General features: G+C 49.9%; 1 protein-coding gene across 1 annotated transcript in view; it reads right to left on the bottom strand.

Annotated features, from left to right (window-relative positions):
- Window positions 1-22,980, bottom strand: part of CIC (capicua transcriptional repressor) — a 131,750-nt gene that overhangs the window by 92,861 nt on the left and 15,909 nt on the right. Inside the window, exon 2 of the mRNA XM_018554784.1 lies at window positions 9,794-12,633. Coding sequence (XP_018410286.1) covers window positions 9,794-12,602 — 2,809 coding nt within the window. The 5' untranslated portion in view covers window positions 12,603-12,633. The remainder of the gene's footprint in view (window positions 1-9,793; window positions 12,634-22,980) is intronic.

The raw sequence follows: 22,980 nt of genomic DNA, 5'->3' as shown, positions 1-22,980 counted from the left end.
CCTTCCCTCGTGTCCAGACTAGCTTCTAACTCCCAACCTGCCTTTCCCAGGCTGCACAGCTTGCAGGAACCAGCAGGACCCTGCTTCTCACAAAGGGATACTCCACGGGCCCAGGCTAACACACCCTATTTAAAGGGATACAACAGTCAACCTTCAGAATATACAGAATATACATCCTCCGGCTACGGCGTTCCTCCGGATCCCTCCCCACTAAGATTCAAAGGAGATACCAACGTCTCAGCATGTGCTTTGCCGTTTGGCACCTGCCTTCCATACATGACAGTAACTGGGCCCAGTGGCACTCGGCCTTGGAGCATTGCATTGTGGGATGACGGAGGGGCGTGCACATTTGCCTTATAACCCGAAAGTTCATGTTTTCTTGAGGGGGGGTCGTGGATTGGAAGGTGAGATGTGGCACACAAGGGTCTGCTGTGCACAGCTCCCACATATCCATCACTTGGAGGGACTATCCCACTTTTGGACCCAAACCCCTCTCTCCCTCTTTACTTCCCAGATTTCCCTCTTATTGGTCCAATGTGTGGACCTCTAAAAACTAAAAAGTTCTGTTTAAATACCAGAAGTTTTAAATTGCACCAAATCTTCCATGCAATCCTTTCTCAGCCGGGGGTCTGTGGAAGCCTATGGTCCCTCCAGAGGTTCCTAGGGGTAAAGCTAGCCATACATTGTGCAGATTTCTGGCCCTGTCAGCACCACTCCGATAAAAGTCGATTTTTAAGTTGACTCTTGTTGGAGCCGTGCCGAAAACTGTCGGGTTAACGGGGACGGCAGCCAATCAGCTAGTCATTGTTCAGGTACCGGCCACTAACACAGAAGGGCACTTCTACACCGGCCAACTAATACCGAGGGGCACTTCTACACCGGCCAACTAATACCGAGGGGCACTTCTACACCAGCCAACTAATACCGAGGGGCACTTCTACACCGGCCAACAAATACCGAGGGGCACTTCTACACCGGCCAACTAATACCGAGGGGCACTTCTACACCGGACAACTAATACCGAGGGGCACTTCTACACCTGCCACTAACACAGAGGGGCACTTCTACACCGGCCACTAACACAGAAGGGCACTCCTACACCGGCCAATAATACAGAGGAGAACTTCTACACCGGCCAATAATACAGAGGGGCACTTCTACACCGGCCAATAATACAGAGGGGCACTTCTACACCGGCCAATAATACAGAGGGGCACTTCTACACCGGCCAATAATACAGAGGGGCACTTCTACACCGGCCAATAATACAGAGGGGCACTTCTACACCGGCCAATAATACAGAGGGGCACTTCTACACCGGCCAATAATACAGAGGGGCACTTCTACACCGGCCAATAATACAGAGGGGCACTTCTACACCGGCCAATAATACAGAGGGGCACTTCTACACCGGCCAATAATACAGAGGGGCACTTCTACACCGGCCAATAATACAGAGGGGCACTTCTACACCGGCCAATAATACAGAGGGGCACTTCTACACCGGCCAATAATACAGAGGGGCACTTCTACACCGGCCAATAATACAGAGGGGCACTTCTACACCGGCCAATAATACAGAGGGGCACTTCTACACCGGCCAATAATACAGAGGGGCACTTCTACACCGGCCAATAATACAGAGGGGCACTTCTACACCGGCCAATAATACAGAGGGGCACTTCTACACCGGCCAATAATACAGAGGGGCACTTCTACACCGGCCAATAATACAGAGGGGCACTTCTACACTGGTCACTAATACAGAGGGGCACTTCTACACTGGCCAACTAATACAGAGGGGCACTTCTACACCGGCCAATAATACAGAGGGGCACTTCTACACCGGCCAATAATACAGAGGGGCACTTCTACACCGGCCGCTAATGCAGGGGTGAAGTCCATCTTTAAGGAGAGACACAGATAAGAGTTCCTGACAAGTAATCCCATAGAAGACCACTGGCAGTAATCACAGGCATTATCCATAAACACTACGCATTTTGGGGCCCTTGCTGTGCAACATGGCTCATCATGCAATCATAGCGTGTCAACTGCACTTTCACATACATGTGTCACTTCCAATGATGACTAAAACAGGTCGGGATGTTTTTTTGTTAAGGTCCCTGCCTCGTAGAACAGCAATTTCTGCAAGAGGCAATGCAGAAATCATTTTCAACTGAAGATTCCATTGCTGAGTAATTGGTGGTTTGGCACCTTTTATTTACATCTGACACCTTTACAGAAAGCTACTTCGAAGCTGCATAGAGTCAGAGCTAAATAGATTCGTATTCAACGCGGCTGTGACCGCGGGGAGTTCTGTATTATAAGAATTCTGACAGGATCGGTGGAAATGGAACTTTAAACAAGTAATTTGGGACAGGTCCTCTTTATTCTTCAGCCAACGTAGAATTCAGCTCACCATACACTGGTAGATCATCGCATGGACATTCATGAGAAAAACCTCATCGGAACATTTGATATCATCATCAGAGACTTGACAAATGACGCTTCAGGAAATTAATGGAGTGGCAAGGGGGACGGTAGAAACAGGTGGTTGATCCGCCTTTTTTTACCAACCACCTAAAAGCTTAAAAAAAAAAAGGGGCCGCGGCAAATTTTAAAAAGTACCACCTGCCAAGGCCAACCTTTGCAAATCAATGGGACTGTGGCTCAACCAACAGACAGGCAAACATATTTTTTGTAGGGATGCACCCATACGGATACTGGGATCAGAGCCGATACTAGGCATTTTCACCAATACATGAAAATGCAGCGATACTAAGCCCTCGTTCACACCTGAACGTTTTGTAGCGCGTTCTACGCTCGAAGAACGCTCTACAAAACGCTCAAAAATATAAATTGCATTGGAGTCAATGGACTTGTTCCCACCTTGCCGTATTTCCGCCTGTCCCGAACGCGCTACAAAACGGCCCACGCCTGAAAAGGTACAGGCACTACTTTGGGCCGTTTTGTAGGACGTTTTCCATTGGAATACAGCCAAGTAGCCTTTGAAATCGCGCGATGGTCACGCGTCTTTTTTACCGCGAATTGCGGTAAAAAAACCGCGCGACAGACGCGCTTTTGCAATACGCCTAGGTGTGAACCCAGGCTTAACGCAGATACCAGCGCTTTAAATTTCTAAACTGAAGCAGCTGCCTGAGATCCTTGTAGGACCTCGGCAGCCTTCCTGTGAACCACATGGCGCCTGTTTACTGCACCGGCCGCACATCTCCTCCTTCTTGGGGAACCCCGCCGCCCGCACCTTCCCGCGAGACCCCCCTGCAGAGCCCTGATGGGACCGCGCACAGCCCCGTCCACAGAGCCCCGCGCACAGCCCCGTCCACAGAGCCCCGCGCACAGCCCCGTCCACAGAGCCCCTCCACAGAGCCCGCACAGCCCGTCCACAGACCCCGCACAGCGGAGGAAACATTTATCCCCAGGATGGCATAACAAGTTTATGTGAAGTTCCCGTTTAATTCCTCTTCCACTACTATGGCTGTGTGCATCGTCCTCACTCTTAGCAGAGTGCAAACAGGATTAAATATAATGAACACAATCTGCCTGGCATGTCACCTGCACAGACACCTCCTCTGGAAGAACTGATAGATTGTCTTCACACTTCCACGCACACTCCAGTCATTTTCACAGCTCCGGGTCGGGAGCGGAAGACTGAAAAAGAAACTATGACGGGAGACAGCCAGGAAACCCAGGAGCCTGCAAGGTGCAGATGGCGCAGGAGAAAAATCCAAAAACGGATATCGGGTAAGGGGAATTAAAGGAGGATTCCACTTTGAGTGAAAAAGAAAAAAAAGGTATTGCATTAAAGCTGAACTCCGGGCACAAAAAATGCCATTTAAGTGTTTTTTTTCTGAAAGCCGCAAAAGGATATAAATCCACTTTGTGTGCACCAAATGCCTTTGCAAATCCAGATATTAGCAGTGACATCATCACTGAGCTGTACATAGCTTGTGCAGAGAGCAGAGCTGTGGGAGGGACCCATCAGGCCCCACCCACTACATGCTGCCTGCAGGAAACTACAAGAGGGGGCGGAGACAAGACCAGTCTCCTTGCGCAAGGAGAGAGAGCAGCAGTGACCGGTCTTTATTAGAGGAAGGCTCCACCTTATATAATTTTGTGGTGTACTGTATATTTATGGTTTTGTTTCTGTACAGTTAATATTATGGTTATGTTTTGTTATTTTTTTTATATAAACGTTGCTTGAGTCTTTTAATAAAAAGATTAGCAGCAGTGAGCAGTCTTTATTAGTGGAAGGCTCCACCCACTACAGGCTGCCTACAGAAAATTACAAGAGGGGGGCGGAGACAAGACCAGTCACCCTGCACAAGGAGCGGAACAGCAGTAAGCGATTTTTATTACAGGAAGCTCCAAGTCTCACACTGGATGACTGCACAGATCTGGAAGAAATGCACAAAGCTCACCCAGATTCCAGGAAAAATACACAGGACTCTTGTATGAGGACAATATTTGCTTGTCTTGGCTTTAGAAGGAGATGTTGAAAGCAGCAGAATGTAACCAGTTAAAGCAGAATACCAACCCCACTGCTAAAGCTGAAACATATACATGTGAACTGATTTAAGTGCCCAAATATGTATAATTCTGTTCAGGTACTTATCATATACCCCGAGGGTGACATCACTATTCACAACCTGCAACTTTGCAGCTTCCTTTACCATTTCCCTGCCTCCAATCTGCTCACCGGACTACAGAACAGCATCCACACAGCACAGGAGTGTAGTGGTTAGCGCTTCTGGGGGTCACTGGTTCGAATCCCGGTCAGGACACTATCTGCATGGAGATTGCATCTTCTCCCTGTGCAGCTTTCCTCCGTGTACTCCGTGTTTCCTCCTACACTCCAGACACATGCTGGAAGGTTAATTGGCTCCTGCCCTTATATGTATGCATGTGATATAGGGAGCGACCTTAGATTGTAAGCTCCTTAAGGGCAGGGACTGATATGAATGCGCACAATGTAGAGCGTTGTGTAAATTGTCAGCATTATATAAATACCAATAATAAAGAACACTTACTCAGCTCCCGGTGCCTGAAAACATTAGAATCACGGCAATGTGAAATGCGGCCTGACGCGGTTCACAGCACATAACCCTATCCCTACATTTAACCCCATCCCTACATTTAACCCGTTTTTGTTGTTTTTTTTGGGGGGGGGGGGTTTTTTTTTTGGGGGGGGGGGGGGTTTGCTGGGGATTGTTGGAAGATAAAGTCGCATTAAGGGGTAGTTATACTAGCGCTATGTATAAATAAATGTCATAATTAATTCAAACGAATCTGAAGCAGATTTAAAAGACACCAATTAACACAGTTCTGTAATCCTTAAAAGGCACAGTCGACATTTAAAAAGAAAAATGTATTGAATGCACCAACAATAATAAAACAAACATGTGAATTGGATGATGTTTTTGCATTCAGGTCTGCAGAGCATTGCACCTGCGACCTGTGCATCATGGGTGTAACGCAAAAGGCATTTTACATTGTCTACCCCCGGGTATGTACAGATGTACGGACCCCTTTTATGGGGCCCAGAGGAAGTTGTGATTGGACGACAACACGGCCCTGCTGAATGGATGATGCTGCTGTGTGGACAGAGCCATGCTAAATTCCAAACACAACTACGAAGATCAAGAAACATGATTTCAGTAAGGTGGTTTGGGTTTGGGGAGATGTAAGAGACAATGCTTCATTAGGGAGCCACGCACTGCTCGAATTTTGGCCCAGTCAGGAGTATGCCGAGCAGTGTATGGCCAACCTTAGGTGGGCCCTGCTCAGGGGAGTTTCCAATCTAAAAGGGAGTAAGTGAAGTGATACAAAAGATAATAACTGTGAGGGGATGAATCAATGCAGAAAGTAAGGTTTAGAATTTAGGTAGAGATGGGATACACTTCCCTGAAGAGATGAGTTATGGGTATTGGCAGACAGTGTAGGAGATAGCTGGACAGATTGAGGTAGGGTGTTCTGGAGCCTTGGTTCTCAACTGGTGGGTCCTGACCCAAAAGTGGGTCGTGGTCAGTGGGCCACCGCATGCCTTCCAATTTTCTAGGCGGGACTCCTCAGCCTCCCCCTAGTGCAGTACTGTTAGTTCTCATGCCAAGCAGCCATTCAAAATATGCTGCCCGGTGCCGAGTGTCAGCTTGAGGTGGAGTGGGCAGGGGGTATGGACGCAAAGGGAGCTCCATCCATACGTGCATTGTTTACAGCTCCCTCACGTGCCCTGTAGAGGTGCCAGCACCGGAGTGACATCACATTCTGGCTCCCGGCACCTCTTCAGGGCACATGAGGGAGCTGTACAAGCAATGAACATATTGATGGGACTCCATTACTGCACAGCAGCCCACGCTAGACCCCGGGCTGAGGATCCGCTCCACTTCTCGTAAAGGTAGGGGACACTAGGTGGACCTTAAAAAAAATTAATTTAAAATTGTTCTGGAGTGTGTATGAGTGTGTGAGATTGCGTCTGTGGTTGTATGTATCTGGCAGTGTTTTTGAGGGCCCGGTCATACTAGTACAGTGCATTAATCTCAAAGTCCCACAATCACACCTACTACGCCTTCTGGTGTGGGAGGTGTGTTGCGTTGCCATTCATTTGAATAGTATCCCAAACGCACCTCCCAACCAAAGTTCGATCGCCCGCACCAGAACGCCCAGTACCGCAATGCCATGCCTTCCATTGCAGTGCGACTTGGGTCGCGGTTAATGGCCAAAGACAAATGTGGATCCTGAGGTTACACACTGGTCTAGGGCATGGGAGCAACTCTGGAGAAGTCCTGAAGGGCAGAATTGGAGGAGGTGATGTGGGAGATAGAGAGCAGAAGGCCTTGGAAGGGTGTGGGTGTTATTTGGTGACAAGGTTGCAAGGTTGGAGATCTAGCCGGCGGCAGAGTTGTAGATGGCTTTGTATGTTGTTTTAAATATTTTGAAATGTATTTTTTGAGCGACTGAAAGACAGTGGAAGGATTGACAGAGCGGGACAAGGAAAGGAACACTAATGGAATTGGCAGAGGGGCAAAGGATGGAAGCCAGTGGAGGGATTGGCAGAAAGGGAGGAGGGATGGAAGCCAGTGGAGGGATTGGCAGAGAGGGGCAGGGGATGGAAGCCAGTGGAGGGATTGGCAGAGAGGGATGAGGCATAGAAGCCAGTGGAGGGATTAGCAGAGAGAGGCGAAGAATGAATGCCAGTTAAGGGATTGGCAGAGAGAGTCGAGGGAAGGAAGCCAGTGCAGGAATTAGCAGAGAGGGGCAGAGGATGGAAGATGGTGGAGGGACTGGCATAGAAAGGCGAAGGATGGAAGCCAGTGGAGGTATTGGCAGAGAGGGGCAGGGGATGGAAGCCAGTGGAGGGATTGGCAGAGAGGGGCAGGGGATGGAAGCCAGTGGAGGTATTGGCAAAGAGGGGCAGGGGATGGAAGCCAGTGGAGGGATTGGCAGAGAGGGATGAGGCATGGAAGCCAGTGGAGGGATTTGCAGAGAGGGATGGGGGATGGAAGCCAGTGGAGGTATTGACAGAGAGGGGCAGGGGATGAAAGCCAGTGTAAGGTATTGGCAGAGAGGGGCAGGGGATGGAAGCCAGTATAGGAATTGGCAGAGAGGGGGCGGTGGACACTGATTGGTTGGTTAAGGTGACTAAGTCTGGCAGCAACATTCATGATAAACTGAAGGGGGGATAGCCTAGGTAAAGGTAGGCCAACAAGACAGGAGTTGACGAGGAGAGAGATAACGAGAATAAATTAGGAGCTCAGTGGTGTCATTAGTGGAGATCTTTCCTTCCAAATTAGCCTGAACACTTCATAACTAAAAAAAGAACGTGGACAGCGACTACCTCTCCTTGCTCCCTCCTTTCCTGCTGGAGAGTCAAGTCTGTTGGAGATAACAAGCAGCTATGAAACTCTTCAATTACTCTCCAAGAACCATTCTCAGAGAACTGTAAAACCAGAAGAACACTGCAAACACGTAAAGCGTGATAGAGATAATACAGTGAAATCTCCAAGGAAGCTACTGTGTCAGAGTGTCCTTGTCAGCGAAGACCGATACTTCTTTTTCTTGTAGCGTGAATGGATGAAAACCAGCTCAAGTTCACTAGACATCAGTAAAGTCGTGAAGTACCTGCACAATCATTCCAATACAAACAGTCATAACAAAGGGCTGGTACAGGTCAAAAGGCTAAAACTTGCAGCGTGTTAAGCTACTGATTCACGATTACGTAACACACGTACGAGAAACATGTCGCAAATCCCACTCAAAGACAGATCAGCTGAGAAAATCCATTCCATCTAGTAACAAAACAACATGGGCAACACATGGCCAAAAGGTTGTGGAGACCAGATCCTAAGACCCTTCTGATCTTCTTGGCCATCACATTCCAAAACGATGGACACTAATATGAAGCTGGCCCACCCTATACCAGCCTCCACTATTCTAAGAAGGCATTTTACAAAATTTTGGAGTGCGTCTGTGGGAATTTGTGCATAAATAGCTAAAAGATCATTTTAGAAGACCTGACTCACAATCGGCATATCGATTCAACCCAAAGATGTCCAAAAGGCCGAGGGTCAGTTCTCCGTTCGGGCCCCAAGGCTGAATGGGCACAACTGTCTAATATGTTTTTGCATGCTGTACCAATAACCGTACACTTCACCAGAAACACCTGAACTCAGTATTTGGAGGGGTGTCCGCATTCTTTTGTACAGCGTGTGAATATGGTTCATCAAGCCGATGGTGGCAGTGGCCTACAGCAACTAATAGGTCAGCTTTCAACCATTCATAATGAAGACGGGTGATGAAGGCGGTTTCCAGATTGGTTACCAAGAACTGCGACTTTAACACATTTGTGAAATGCCTGACATAAGAACCGTCTCTGCTTATTTATAAAAGTGACTGAAAGAAATAATAATAATAAACCACATTTATAGCCTGAAAGCCAATTAGATTTAAGCTTTCACTTGAAAACAGTTGGAGAATGAGTATTTTAGAATAACTGGTTTGGTGGTACTATAGCCAGTTCTTCTTTCAGATTGTTTGAACAATGGTACTGCTGGGGCATGACCTTACCTTCGAATTAGGGACGCACCGATACTAGTATCGGTGCCGATGCCAAGTGACGAGGGAGCATGGAGCCGGCCTCCCGACCAATTAGGAAGCCGTGCAGCGTGTAATGACTCGCCTCGCCGCCTAGCTTAATGATTGGCCAGCTTCCCAACCAATCAGGAAGCCAGACGGCGAGTCATTACACGACACCCTGGCTCTATTATTGGCAAGAAAGCCGGCTTAATGCTCCCTCGTCCCCCGGTGACGAGGGAGCATGGAGCCGGCTTCACGGCCAATCAGGAAGCCGGGCGCCGTGTAATGGCGCGTTGCGCGGCTTCCTGATTGGCAAGCTTCTCCACCAATCAGGAAGCTGGGCAATGAGTCATTACACGGCGCCCGGCTTCCTGATTGGCCAGAAAGCCGGCTCCATGCTTTCTCATCACCTGGTGATGAGGGAGCATGGAAACGGCTTCCCTGTCAATCAGGAAGCCGGGTGGCGAGTCTTTACACGCCGCCCAGCGTCCTGGCTAATCTGGAAGCCAGGTGGGGAGTCAATACACGCCGCCTGGCTTCCTCAATGGGACGTCCGGTAATCGGCAAGTACCGAAAAAAAAATATCAGTACTCATACTCGATGCCGAAAAACCGGTATCGGTGCATCCCTACTTTGAATCACAAAAATCACATCCTAAACTCCTTCATATATGTACCATAAAATCAATAAAGTCATCCCTTACCTGTGCCAGGCCTTCCCATGATGATCTCCTTTTTAGGGGCAGGATGGCTGCTGTAGTCGCTGGGCACAATCACTGGGAGCAGGGCCGCAGGGGATGGATGGAACGCCACAGGCTGGAATGGTGATGACACACTAAAAATGGTTGGAAGATGATCTGTAGGACCTGAAGATGTGCAGGTAGCCAACTCTCCAGTGCTTGTTGGCCCAGAAGGTAAGGATCGTGCCACATTCTGTATCTGGGTGGCATTGATGGGTACTGGTATCTGCAGCTGTGTCTTAGAAGGATGTTCCTTGGAACAGACTTTAACCATACGCCGAGGACTGCCCGTTCCAGCCCCTGTTGCACCAATACCACGGGGTCCTACATCTGTTGGCTTTTCTACAAACTTTGATGGAAGAGGGACATCTGGGTTCCTCACAATAACAGGAGAGTCTCTCTGTACGGCAGGAACTCTACGGACCGAAGGGCTAGGGTCGGAGGTAAGGCCAGCTGGAGGAGACAGGAGCAGGGATGGAGAAGCCTGTTGGGATCGGGAGAAAATGGTGGCAGGTGACACAGATCGGAATCCGGCAGGAGTAGACGGTGTTGGTGTATGGGAGACAGAGTCAACCCCAGAGTCCAAGCTGTCGCTCTTCTGGAAGTCGGCAGCAGAGCTGACACTGCCATGGTGGGAATCTGGTTTTCTCTTGCTTGGGCTCATGGGCACTGTAAAGGTAAGGTTGGTCTGGAACGAGGGCATGATTCCTGCCGACTGTCTCTCTCGGTGGTGAGAGTGATGCAACATCTCAGGGGTCAACACTGCTTGTCCCTTGGGGGTACTTGCGCTTACATGTCTACTACGTGCAGCACGTTGAATGACAGGGGAAGCATTGATGGGGCTGAAGTTAGCTGGCCTAAAGCCAAAAAGTGGAGAAGGGGAGGGGGATGGGGTTGGGGAGAAAGGAGACTGATTGGAAACCGGGGAGAATGATGGGGTTCCAGAGCGAGAGCTGCCCAAAGACACCAACATGTTGGCAGCTTCACACTCGTCAAAATCAAAGCGTGAGAGATCTGTGGGGGCCACGAGACGTGGACGGGAGTCTGTGCGTATGCTGCTTACTTCACTGTCCCGAGATGTATCATCCCATTCAAACTCTGCACTCCCTTCTCGGCCACCCCGGCCCTCCGACATGCTCTCCATCTCCTTGGTTCTCATGGACAAATGTCTGGAACAGTAGCCTCTCCTCTGAGATTCTTTCATGCAGCCGTCCCGGGAACACAGTCTTCTCCACTGCTTTCCATTAAACTTCTTACGAATACCATTAGGGGTGCAAACTACGTCTCCCTTTTTGTACTTCTGCTGGGCTGCTGTGAGCGGCGTGCGAGAACGGGACCCTGGAGTGCTGCATTTATCCAAAGATACACTACTACAGCTGCTCCGACTTCCGGCATCTGGGCTAAGCAACGGGGATGGCTGCTCCGGCAACCGCCCCATTATCATTCCATAGGCAGGTGACTTTGGAGGCGAAAGGATACAGTGTTGCACAGATGCCAATTTCTCTTCACTTACTGGCATGCTAAAACTGATCTTGGAGACCTCAGCATCCTCCAGGTGTTTTGGTTCTAACCCACGTGGAGATGCTGGCATCTCAACCGTGCCGCCTGACTGCTGATCTGAAGTATGGGCTGCTGGAAATCTACTCATTGGCTGTTGTGGCTTCTCCTCTACTGCTCGTGGAACTACCAGAACTGGTTCTTTACACCAAGGGAAGCAGATAAGTCGAATACTGTTGTGAGGGACCCAGCCATAGTCACGTTCCCTACGTCCTGGGCTCTGTTGAAAGCAAACCTTGTAAGACAAAGGATTCTCAACTATTTCTACTACAGTTCCCTCTCGGAAAGTTGTATTGTCGGGTCCCACACAGGCACACACTGCTGATCCCACGTGTACTTGATTTGCTGATGGGATCTGATCCAGAAGTACCGGTTCCTGCATGATGTCCAGGAATGTGATTGTCTGTGTCCCTGGAAACAACACTCCGAGTTCATGGTTCCGACGGACTTGTTTTACTTGGCAAAGGTAGAAGGCATCGTCCTTACGTGCCAGGACTCTCTGGGGCTGCAGGTGACCGCTAATGTCAATTTCAGGCCAGGACAATGCTGGTGTCTCTAGCTCAGTTTGGACTTTCTCCGACTCTTCTTCCAAGTCTGCAGAATGCTCGCTGGCTGTATCTGTAGAGGAGGACCGCACAGAAGGGATGTCTTCTGCTTCAATGGGAGCGGCTACAGACTGCTCTGAAATACGTTCCTGTGATGCAGATGTGCCATCATTGCTGCTAGAAGAATCCTCTTGTCCCTCTTGCGAGCCTTGGCCTTCCACATATTTTCTCTTGGGAGCTTTAGACTTAAAGGTGGCAGTTTTCCTACTCAAAGGCATCTCCCAGCGGGGCGATTCATATACTACTTTACTCATCACATGCTCATTGTTGGACGTTTCAATGCATATCTGAGGTTTCTCTTCCTGTGTTTCAGCCTCCGTCATTTGCTGCGAATTACATCCTGGCTGGTCTTGTTCTTGTACCCGGGCACCTTCCATCTCTGCTGTTGCAGGTTCAACTTTCACCTGCATCCTCCTTGCCCCTACATATGCCAAGTGATGTCCTGAGCCTTCGTCTACCTCCTCAGATGTCTCTTCCTCTGCAGCCTCCTCCTCCTCCTGCTCTTCTTCCTCCTGCCTCCCTTCCTCCACCTTTCTCTTCTGTTTCTTACTGCGGGTGGAGCTCGACACTTTGCTGTTCCCTGGGCCTGGAGATTTCTTTACTGGTTTCATCTTCGGGCTTTCTCTCTTAAAAAGACGGCACCTGTTTCAAAGGCGAGAAGAAAAAAAAAAGAAAAAGGCATGAACACCAAGAGGCCACAGGCAATTAATAATAGCAAAGAGGTTGAAGAAATAATTCACTGCAAAACACACACACACAAATTAAGGTAGAGGGAAGTGCCTACAGAAGAAAGCAATGCATTTTTGGAAGATGATCGCTCTCCCCATGCTTATGTGACAGGAGGAAAGCTAGCTCCATTCATTGGAATGCTGTGCAGGAGAGACACGCATCGCTTTTGTATTAAGACGAGCACTGCGTGTCAGATCGGACCAGTGGGTGACATCACTCGAACGTGGTAAACATCCTACCTGCTTTTAAAGCATACGTGTTGTGATCAGCATTCATGTAGGGGATCCCATCGCACTCCTGACCGAAAATGCCCCAACTTCCAATGGGGGAGGGGGGTGTGTTGTAATTAATCTACTGCACTCCTGACCGGAATTCCATAGAACAACAAGTGGGAGCTGGTATGACCTGCGGATGGCACCGTGCAAATCACGGTCATGAAGGGACCATGTTCATTTCCGAGACGTTGCTTATAGGGATGCACCGATACCACTTTTTTCGGTAGCGAGTACCGATATTTTCTTTTCCCAGTACTCGCCGATACCGAATACCGATACCGGAAGTCACATTAAGGAAGCCGGGCGGTGTGTAATTACTTGCCTCCTGGCTTCCTGATTAGCCGGGCGGGGTGTAAAGACTCGCCACCCAGCTTCCTGATTAGCAGGGAAACCGTCTCAAGCATGGAGCCAGCTTCCCGGCCAATCAGAAAGCCGAGCGCCGCGTCATTGCACGGCACCCGGCTTCCTGACTGGCCAGCTCCGCGACCAACCGGGAAGCCGGGCAGCAAGTCATCACACACTGCCCGGCTTCCAGATTGGCAGGGAAGCCAGCTCCATGCTCCCTGGTGACGATGGAGCATGGAGCCGGCTTCCTAGCCAATCAGGAAGCCGGGCGGCGTGTAATGACTCGCTGCCCGGCTTCCTGATACCGGAAGCTCAAGTATCAGGCTAGGTATCGGAGCATTTGTGTGAGGACGAGTGCTCGCCCAAATACTCGGCATCAATACCGCTACTAGTACCGGTATCGGTGCATCCCTAGTTGCTTATTGCACTGTGTTTGCCCAGTGTCTTAATAAAAAGGACATTCAGCACATTTGACCTTGGAGCGCAGGTGACTTTTTCAATATTCCAGCCGCTGATCGGTCGGCTCTGTGCAAACATCAGCCCCTTAGCCTCTGTGGCAAAGACCACATAACCAATGTTGGTCACATGACCAGCTGCTGCAGAGAGCCCGGAGTACCTAGAAAGGCAAATCCGAGCTGCGACGATCTATTATATGTGTATGGGAGAGCGATCGTTACGAGAGTCCTTCCAAGGATGCCGTCTTCCCCGACAAGCTTCCCTGGAGAGGAGGGGGAGGTTAGAGATCGGTGCTGGTTTTCTAACTCGCCTGATCGTCCTCGCCCCTCGGTTAGATCGGCCAACTGTCATCGCCCGCCTCTGTGCAAGCAAACCTGGCACTGCGCGGTGTGCATGTACGACCGTGGCAGGGACAATAGACTGTAAGCTCCTTCGGGGGCAGGGACTGAGCCAAACGCTTCAATGTCCTCCGTCAACCGCTGCACAATAAACGCCAGTGCCATATAAATACGTCACAAGGATCAACACAAATCACACGTATGACACTGCGGCAGCACGGGCACCTTTTGCTTATAGCGACGCGGCAATAAACGGGATTCCCCTTTAACAAGGTGTAAATCGGTTCCTTCATCAGCGCCCACTATAAATAGATATCCAGACATTAACGCCCACCGATGAGAGCCGAGACACGGCGTGAGAAGGACAAGTGCAGGCATGTTAGCACGCAGAGATAGGCTCCCCTCCCCCAGATCCTCGTACATGCCAAGCAAGGTGGAAACGCTAGCAGCGGCGGCCATCCAACGGTTAAAAGCTGGATGGCTATGAACACAGCACGGCACGTATGACGGGGGGCGCGTGTTATTATTAACACGAAGACGTGCTCTGCAAAATGACACACACATAACCGAACGCACGGGCACACATGTATGGCATGCAAAAGGACACATATACCTGCCTACAGGAAAGGTGGACAGTGAAAGATGGCCACCTTGGCTTCTGCAATGGTGGCGACGCGCGCGTGTCTGCGTGACGCTTTGCTGAAAATGGCTTATTGAGAGTGCAAAGCCGACTGACTGGCAGCTGTGTGTCTCTATAGCACGGACTATACTATCGGCATCCACTACCCCCCTCCTGCCTCTCGCTTATGGTGGCTGAGGGCAAAACGTACCTGTCAGCTGACCGGTGTCGACTAGAGAGCAAGCAGTGGGGGGGGGGTGAAAAATGGCGTTGAGGTGGAACGCAATCAGTGACACTGCGAATTGAAAAAGCGCATCTGCCACGTGTGAAGCATGTGATCGCAGTGTTGGAGTGCAGAGTAAAACAAAGTAGGGGACGCCTTTTCCTTTTTTAATCCTCAATATGGCGGTAACGTTGCCGAGTAGTCTGCTGTGAAAAATCTGCAAGTCCCGACCCGCCAATTCGAACCCGCCATTAATTCCGACCCTCCATTTAAATCCCTGTAGCGGCATGGAGTCAGGTGATCGGGCAATGGCTCTCTGCCTACACATTCCAAACAATTCTTCTTATGAATGGCTGAGCCCAGAGTGAATTGTATATTACATTGGAATATTAATCCGGAGGCTGAAAGGCTTGGCAGAACTTTTGGTAGCGAGATAACCATTAGCTAAATGGGAGGTAGGATACAGCTCTCCAGTAGCTGTGGAACTACAAGTCCCAGCATGCCTGCTCATTTCGGACCTGTATCTTTTATTTTGAACTCAAACAAGAGATTTTGCCTACTCTGTATATAATTACCAGTGGAGGTTTATACTTTTAAAGCCGAACTCCGGGATAAGGAAATATTGCCCTCATACAAGAGTCATGTGCATTCTTAAATCTTGCTGATCTTTGCAGTAATCCAGTGTGACACTTGGAGCTTTATTACAGGAAGGGGCGGGGGCAAGACCAGTCACCCTGCACAAGGAGAGAGAGAGAGGCAGCGAGCAGTCTTTATTACAGGAAGCTCCAAGTCTCACACTGGATTACTGCACAGATCTGGAAGAAATACACAAAGATCAACAAGATTCAAGGAAGAGTTTCCTGCAATAATTGTCTCCGCCCCTTCTTGTTAATAAAGACCGGTCACTGCTGCTGTCTCTGCTTGTGCAGGGTGACTGGTCTTGTCTCGTACCCCCCTCCTGTAATAAAGACCGCTCCCTGCTGCTCTCTCCTCTTGTGTAGGGTGACTGGTCTCCACCCGCTCCTGTAATAAAGACCGCTCACTGCTGCTCTCTCCTCTTCTTCTTCATCTGTGTGGAGCTACACTTATGGCTCCATTAACATATAGCGTCAGCATTTGAAGACCGTGCAGCACGCAATTGCTAAAATCTTTCATGGATGAAACGGACGCATGGATTCTGCCCATTTGCATCTAAACACAGCTGCGAACGTGCGGAATCTGTCCAAAAATTGCGCTTGGAATATTCTGAAGGCCGTGCGGTTTCGTACCGCGCGGCCGCGCGCAAAAGTCCAAAATTGCACATTAAAAGTGCGTTGTTTAGAGTAGCTCCGCGTGTATTCAGCCGGCCGAATACGCAAGGATAACCGCTCCAGTGTGAATGAAGCTTTCGGTTCAGGAACACATAGAAGGGAATTTATCAAAACTGGAGTAGACAAAATCTGGAACAGCTGTGCATGGCAACCAATCAGCTTCTCTCTTTCTTTTTCAAATCTTTAGTGAACAAGCTGAAGAGAGAAGCTGATTGGTTCCCATGCACAGCTACTCCAGACTTTGTCTGCTCCAGTTTTGATATTTACCCCCCGTGTCCCTGCACAATGCTGGCAGCACTCCATGGAGGGCTTAGCATTGGCCAAGTCTGGTTCTGCAATGAGTGAACCTTGGCACAAATAAACCGAACCAAGACCACAACTCTCAGTCTTGCAGGGAATGCTAGGCCTTGTAGTTCTACAACAGCGGATGTCACTCACTGACTTGCAGTGCATGCTGGGACAGAGACCATCACAGCAGCAAAAACAGGAACCGCTGTATATACGGATTGCAAACGGACTTCTGGACGTCCACTCTGCTGAGTCTCCGGCGGAGTGGATTTACGAAGGTCACTTGTCACTAATCACTGATATCTATTCTAATCACAGCCTGAGTCTGCTATGTTTACTGAATGAGACTCTTTACCCTGATGGGGAAACTGTCAGCCTCTTAGTGGTCCCATCCTGTCTGCGTCCCAGTACGGACACCCGGACCCACACGGATGTGCAGCTTGGGTGTGTGTACGGCCGCGTCCTCCCATAGGGAAGAACAGGTTGCTACACGCAGCACCTGTCCCTCCCGGGAATGGCCCGATTATGTGTGCGGCCCAACTTACCGCTCTGTGAATGAGGCCTTAAGAAATATATTGAAATCAAGGTTTGCGTACCCGGAGTTCAGCTTTAAATTTAAAGTGATAGGTGTGTAGACATCAACCATGCAAATTCCTCATAACTTACAACGATAGGGTCTGCAGATACCACCCCCACCCCCCAACAATGTATACTTACCTACTGATGCTTCCTGTTGTAGGAGTCCACCCTGAGGAGGAAGCTCTGGCATAAGATGGTGTCATAGCCTACCCAGATGGATGATGTCACGGCCCCTGCACTGATGCGACAGTGTTCACATTTAAAAACTGGCTACTCAAAGAAGGAAGCAAAGAAGCTCCAATAGAGGTGGGTACACTATCAGCACCCTGAATGGGCAGATGACTGCAGGTACTTTTTAAACAGAGTTGATGACGTCTTGCTCCTAGTCTAGTGACAGTGTTCGGGCCTGGCAATAAGACGCTCAAGCCCAAGCATTGCATGCTGGGAAGTGCTCAGATGCTCCCCCTATACACAACGGCTGTAATGGAGCCAGGTAGGCGTTACTCAACCCCACCATGAAGCTGAGAAGCGGTGGCCATATTACCCCTAATACCATAACCCAGACCTGGGTATCTTACAGCCCTTTGTCTGGCCCCGCCCACCTGCGGCCTGGACAGGGACCAATCACCCACGTGTGCTCAGTTATGACTTGCTGACAGCGCTGGCTTCCAAGGACGGTGCATCTACTGCAAGCCTTAGCCCCAGTGCAGGTTGGCAATCAGTCTGTGTCAAGGCTGCGGTCCTCTTCAGTTGTTGGTCGCTAGGACCACATCCAGTGATGTCCTCATCCTCTGCAGTCATTGGTTGCTAGGACTGCCGAGCGGTCCTAGCAACCAATGAGTCAGGGATCCTCCTCTTCTGCAGTCGTTGGTTGCTAGGACCACCAGGCAGTATTAGCAGCCAATGAGTCAGGGGTCCTCCTCCTCTGCAGTCATTGGTTGCTAGGACTGCCAGGCAGTCCTAGCAACCAATGAGTCAGGGGTCCTCCTCCTCTGCAGTCATTGGTTGCTAGGACTGCCAAGCAGTACTGGCAACCAATGAGTCAGGGTCCTCCTCCTCTGTAGTCATTGGTTGCTAGGACCACCGGGCAGTTCTAGTAGCCTATGAGTCAGGGGTCCTCCTCCTCTGCAGTCATTGGTTGCTAGGACCGCCAGGCGGTCCTAGCAACCAATGAGTCAGGGGTCCTCCTCCTCTGCAGTCATTGGTTGCTAGGACTGCTAGGCGGTACTAGCAACCAATGAGTCAGGGGTCCTCCTCCTCTGCAGTCATTGGTTGCTAGGACCACCAGGCAGTACCAGCAGCCAATGAGTCAGGGGTCCACCACCTTTGCTGTCATTAGTTGTCCTACCAACCAGAGACGTCAAATGTGTTCCCACCCCTAGCATTACAGGAGGGCGGAAACTAATCTTCTTCTGTCCTCTGCTGCCAGGAGGTGCGTTTAGGGTGCCATTCCAATGAGTGAAAATGCAACACACCTGCCGCACTGTAACGCATGGTAGATGCCAATGCATTAATTGGTTCGTCCCTCCACAACAGTCCGAGTTTCTCATGTGACCCCTTGAGTAAATTCATTTCCTACCCCTGCCCATAACCTGTCCTGGGACCTATAGGTTCCCCATATGCAGACACATTCTGCAGTGATTTTCTGCACATGCCCTTCCCTCCGCTGTACGTTGAATTTCTCAGTGTTTAAGTGTTTAATTCCTTCTACCCATTAACGTTTAAGCAAAGGACGCCCACGGACATATGCACTGAGTAAATATACTCCAGAGGACACGCTGGGACACATATGCCTGAGGGGACATGTTCAGACATCGCCTCTCAGAAATATGCAAATAGGGACATGTACCCACACACCCACGTGCACACAACAGCCAGGCCGAGAGAAAAATATCTGCAAAATGAACACACAAAGCAAAAAGGCACATTTCTGGTTCTCTTCTGTCAACTGGAGCAAAGAATACAAATGGATTTGTTGCCATTAGCAACCAGATTTCAGTGCACAGTAAATGCCAGCATCCAATGTGTTGCTATGGGCAACAACCCTATTTTCCCTTTTCTAGTGTGCAATAGTAACCCCCCTCTCCATGCAATCAATAACAGTTTTTTGTCATCTTGTCTGATGAGCTGGGTCTTCCCACATCAGAGCTGATCATTACATGGTATTTAAAAGAGAACCAGTCATTACGGGGATTCTGCAAGAATCTAAATATCAAAGTGCCAATGGGGGGGGCAAATGCAGACCCCCTTTATCAGGGCTTCAGGTGTGAAGGCACACGCAGCAGTCGGCAACTGCGTACCTCTGCATGCGCCCTCGTATTTGTGGTCACCATCATTGCAGCTTTCTCAGAGTCCATCCCCAAGGGCTTCCCCTTTCCAATGACATCTGAAGCCCTGATAAAGGGAGTATGCCTTTGCCCCCCAAACGCGTTGGCACGTTGATGCTTTTCGCCAATAAAAATCCTTTGGACTCTTCTTTGTATGGCGTCACCGGTTTGTTCTAATAGAGGTCAGATGAGGCCTAACAGCTGCCACCCTGTCAACTACCTTTTTCACAAATGGTCAGTTTGCTAAGAGTCAGGCAGAGAGATGTGTAAGGGCTCTGCATCTCCCCGCCCAGCTCTTAGCAACCTGGGACATTCTGGCCGGCGTCCCATCAAGCTACTGCCAACCAGTGATGTTCCTAGTTGCCAGGGGCTTGCTGGGATGCCAACAACAAGAGCGTCCCAGGTTGCTAAGCTGTGCAGGGAGATGTGTAAGGGCCATACACATCTCCCCATGTGCCTCTCCGTAACCTGGGACACTCTGGCCGGAAAGGGAGCGGCAGGCACACTGCAAGGATTGTACAGCAGAGCGGCCATTCCTGCTGCCCCCCTATGGGACCCAAAATGATGCCGCTTAAGCGTGCCTCTTCATAGGGATGGCCCTGTCTGTAATAGACAAAGACAATATATTACCCTTAAGGTCCCCACACACCTTACGATAATCGTACGATAATTGCGGGAAATCCCGCGATCGTACGATTATCGTAAGGTGTGTGGAAGCCGTGCGACCTCTACTACTGTAAGGCTGCACGACTTTAAACTTACGAACATGTTCGAAAACCCGCCGAGCATCGTACGATGTTCGGCGGGTGTGTAGCATGTTCGTAAGATAAAAGCCGGACGGGCCGGTGTGCGCAAGCACACACTGCCCGTTCGGCATTGCGGTCATCGGAAGCCCGCCCCTCAGGGGGCGTGGCTTGCGGTCATCGCAAGTACGATCTGCCTATGCAAGATAGGCAGATCGTACGTTTTTGTAAGTACCTTACAACCATCGCAAGACAAAAGTCTTGCGATGGTTGTAAGGTGTGTGCCCAGCCTTATGGTGGCCAGTTTATTGAAATGGTGATACTCCCTGACAAGTACTCCACCACTCAGTTGGGTCAAAATACCAGTTTCCCCCACCAAGCACTGTTGTTCCTCCCACTGCCTCCAACATCCTATAGTGACATACAAATGGGTGGGTAAAACCACCACATACAGCGGGGGGGACAAGGTATTCTACACACTTGAAAGTGGTGCATTCTCGCAGCTGCTGAGGAAAGGTGAAGCAGTGGGGTTTTAACAAAAAGGCCTTTCTTCGGGCATCCACGTCACTGCTGGCGTGATGTGAACGCTACCTATTGGCTGTCAAGCGGCAGGTCCTCTCAGGATCCAACAGAGGAGTAACATCATCGCTGGGGGATTGCCCGGGATCATCCGGCGAGGGACCATCTGCAATGCTGGGTTCTCGATTCCCCCAGAATGGAAAACGGCGCAGGTGAGTGACCTGGCCCTGGACCAAGGCAAGTACAACTTGCTTCCCCAGGAAAAAAAACCTTACATGTTGGGTTAGAGGGGAACGAGATCATACTTGAGGGGCATTAAACAAGACACTTTTAAACTATACCAAAATATTCGCCTGAAGCATTTCAAAAACACTGACTACCCCCCTTGCTCTCCCTTTATCAGGATTATCTTCATGTCTAGCATGCAGGTACCCTTTAAACGGCAGAGGGATGTGACCTGTTCATTCTGGGTATTCTGATTGGGCTACACTGTTTTAGAGTTGGTATTAGGGTTGCACCAATACCGGTTTTTCAGTATCGGGTATGAGTACCAATATTTATCTTTTCGGGTATGAGTACCAATACATCTGCTAGCAAGGAGCCAGCTTTCTGGCCAATCAGTCATTACCCGCCGAATAGCTTCTTGATTGTCCAGGTGAATACCGCTCCCCGCAGGCCAATTGAGGAAGCCAGGCGGCTTTTAATGACTCACCAACCAGCTTCCCGATTAGCAGGGAAGCCGTCCCCATGCTTCTCGTCACTAGGTGACGAGAAAGCATGGAGCCGGCTTCTTGGCCAATCATGAAGCCGGGTGCCATGTAATGACGCGACACCCGGCTTCCTGATTGGCCGGGAAGCCGGCTCCATGCTCCCTCGTCATGGCGCCCGGGTCCCTGATTGGACAGCTTCCCTACCAATCAGGAAGCTGGGCAGCGAGTCATTACACGCTGCCCGGCTTCCTGATTGGCCAGGAAGCCAGCATGCCGGCCAAACAGGAAGACGGGCAGTGTGCAATGACTCGCTGCCCAGCTTCCTGATACCGGAAGTATCGGGCTAGGCATCGGAACATTTGGGCGAGTATTAGTACTCGCCCAAATACTCGGCACTGATACCGATACTAGTATTGGTATCGGTGCATCCCTAGTTGGTATATATGGTTTTGAGTTTCTTACACTGATTGTCATGTTAAGCCTGATGAAGGGGACCCTTCGCGGCCCGGAAACGTTGCACTTTAAACGATATACACTTTAAACGATGGACACACACACACACACACACACACACACAACACACACACACAACACAACCCAGAAAAGTACGCAGAGAAATCATATTGCTCACAGTGATTCTCGAGCAGACCGAGGCGCCCAGACAATCTCCCGCAATTACACCTACGCTTCTCTACGCACAAGTTGCCACCCCCTCAAGTGACTGCACTATCTCACTGCCGGGGACTACTGCGGCGAGTGCCGGTTACAATCTGCAGCAAAGCCATTGCTTCCTACTCACCTTGGCTTGATCGCTATGCATCTTCAGACAGCCAGATGCCCACAGGAAGTCCTAATGGTGAGCCGTGCCAACACTGGCCATACACAGCTCGATTTGTGGAAGCTGCTGAATCAGCTAAAATTCGAGCTGCAATTGGCCCCGTTGGCACCACCCAGCTCCACAAACGTCAATTAGAAAATAGCAGGAGCCAGGTGAAAAACTGCTGGCTGAACAGTGACTGCATCCAATCAGATGCAGTCACTGTGCAAGTATTCCGATAGACTGCGGTTAGAATACAATAGCCTGAAGGTGGAGATTCCTCCATGCAGGCTGTTTGGTGTGGAAGGGGATATAGAGTCATTTCTCATTCAATCCAGAGAAATCTAGCCATGTATGGCTAGCTTAAACAGACATCCCAACTCCCCTAGACGTTCAGGGAGTCTCCTGCTATTAGATAGCGGCTCCCGGCCGCCCGGGAGAGAAACTATTTCTCCAGGAAAGGTTTACTCTGCTCTCTCTACCAGAATAAACATTTCCCTGCTGTCTGGTTTTCTTTTTTCTAACATCGGGGCCGCCGTCAGTCAGAGAAAAAAAAAAAAAAACAAACAGCATAGGAATGAATAGCTAAATTGCTATTGGATATTTAAATTTGCAATAGCCAATAGCAGACTAGCTATTGCACCCGCCCACTGCTGCTGTCAATCAGCAGAGGTGGACCTGACGTTCTCCATCAGGTCCTCCTCTGGTGAT

Source organism: Nanorana parkeri, unplaced genomic scaffold (genome assembly GCF_000935625.1).
Source record: "Nanorana parkeri isolate BGI_ZX_2015 unplaced genomic scaffold, ASM93562v1 scaffold173, whole genome shotgun sequence".
Lineage (NCBI taxonomy): Eukaryota > Metazoa > Chordata > Amphibia > Anura > Dicroglossidae > Nanorana > Nanorana parkeri.
Note: the sequence above shows the minus strand (reverse complement) of the source record. Positions and strands in the feature narration are given on the sequence as shown.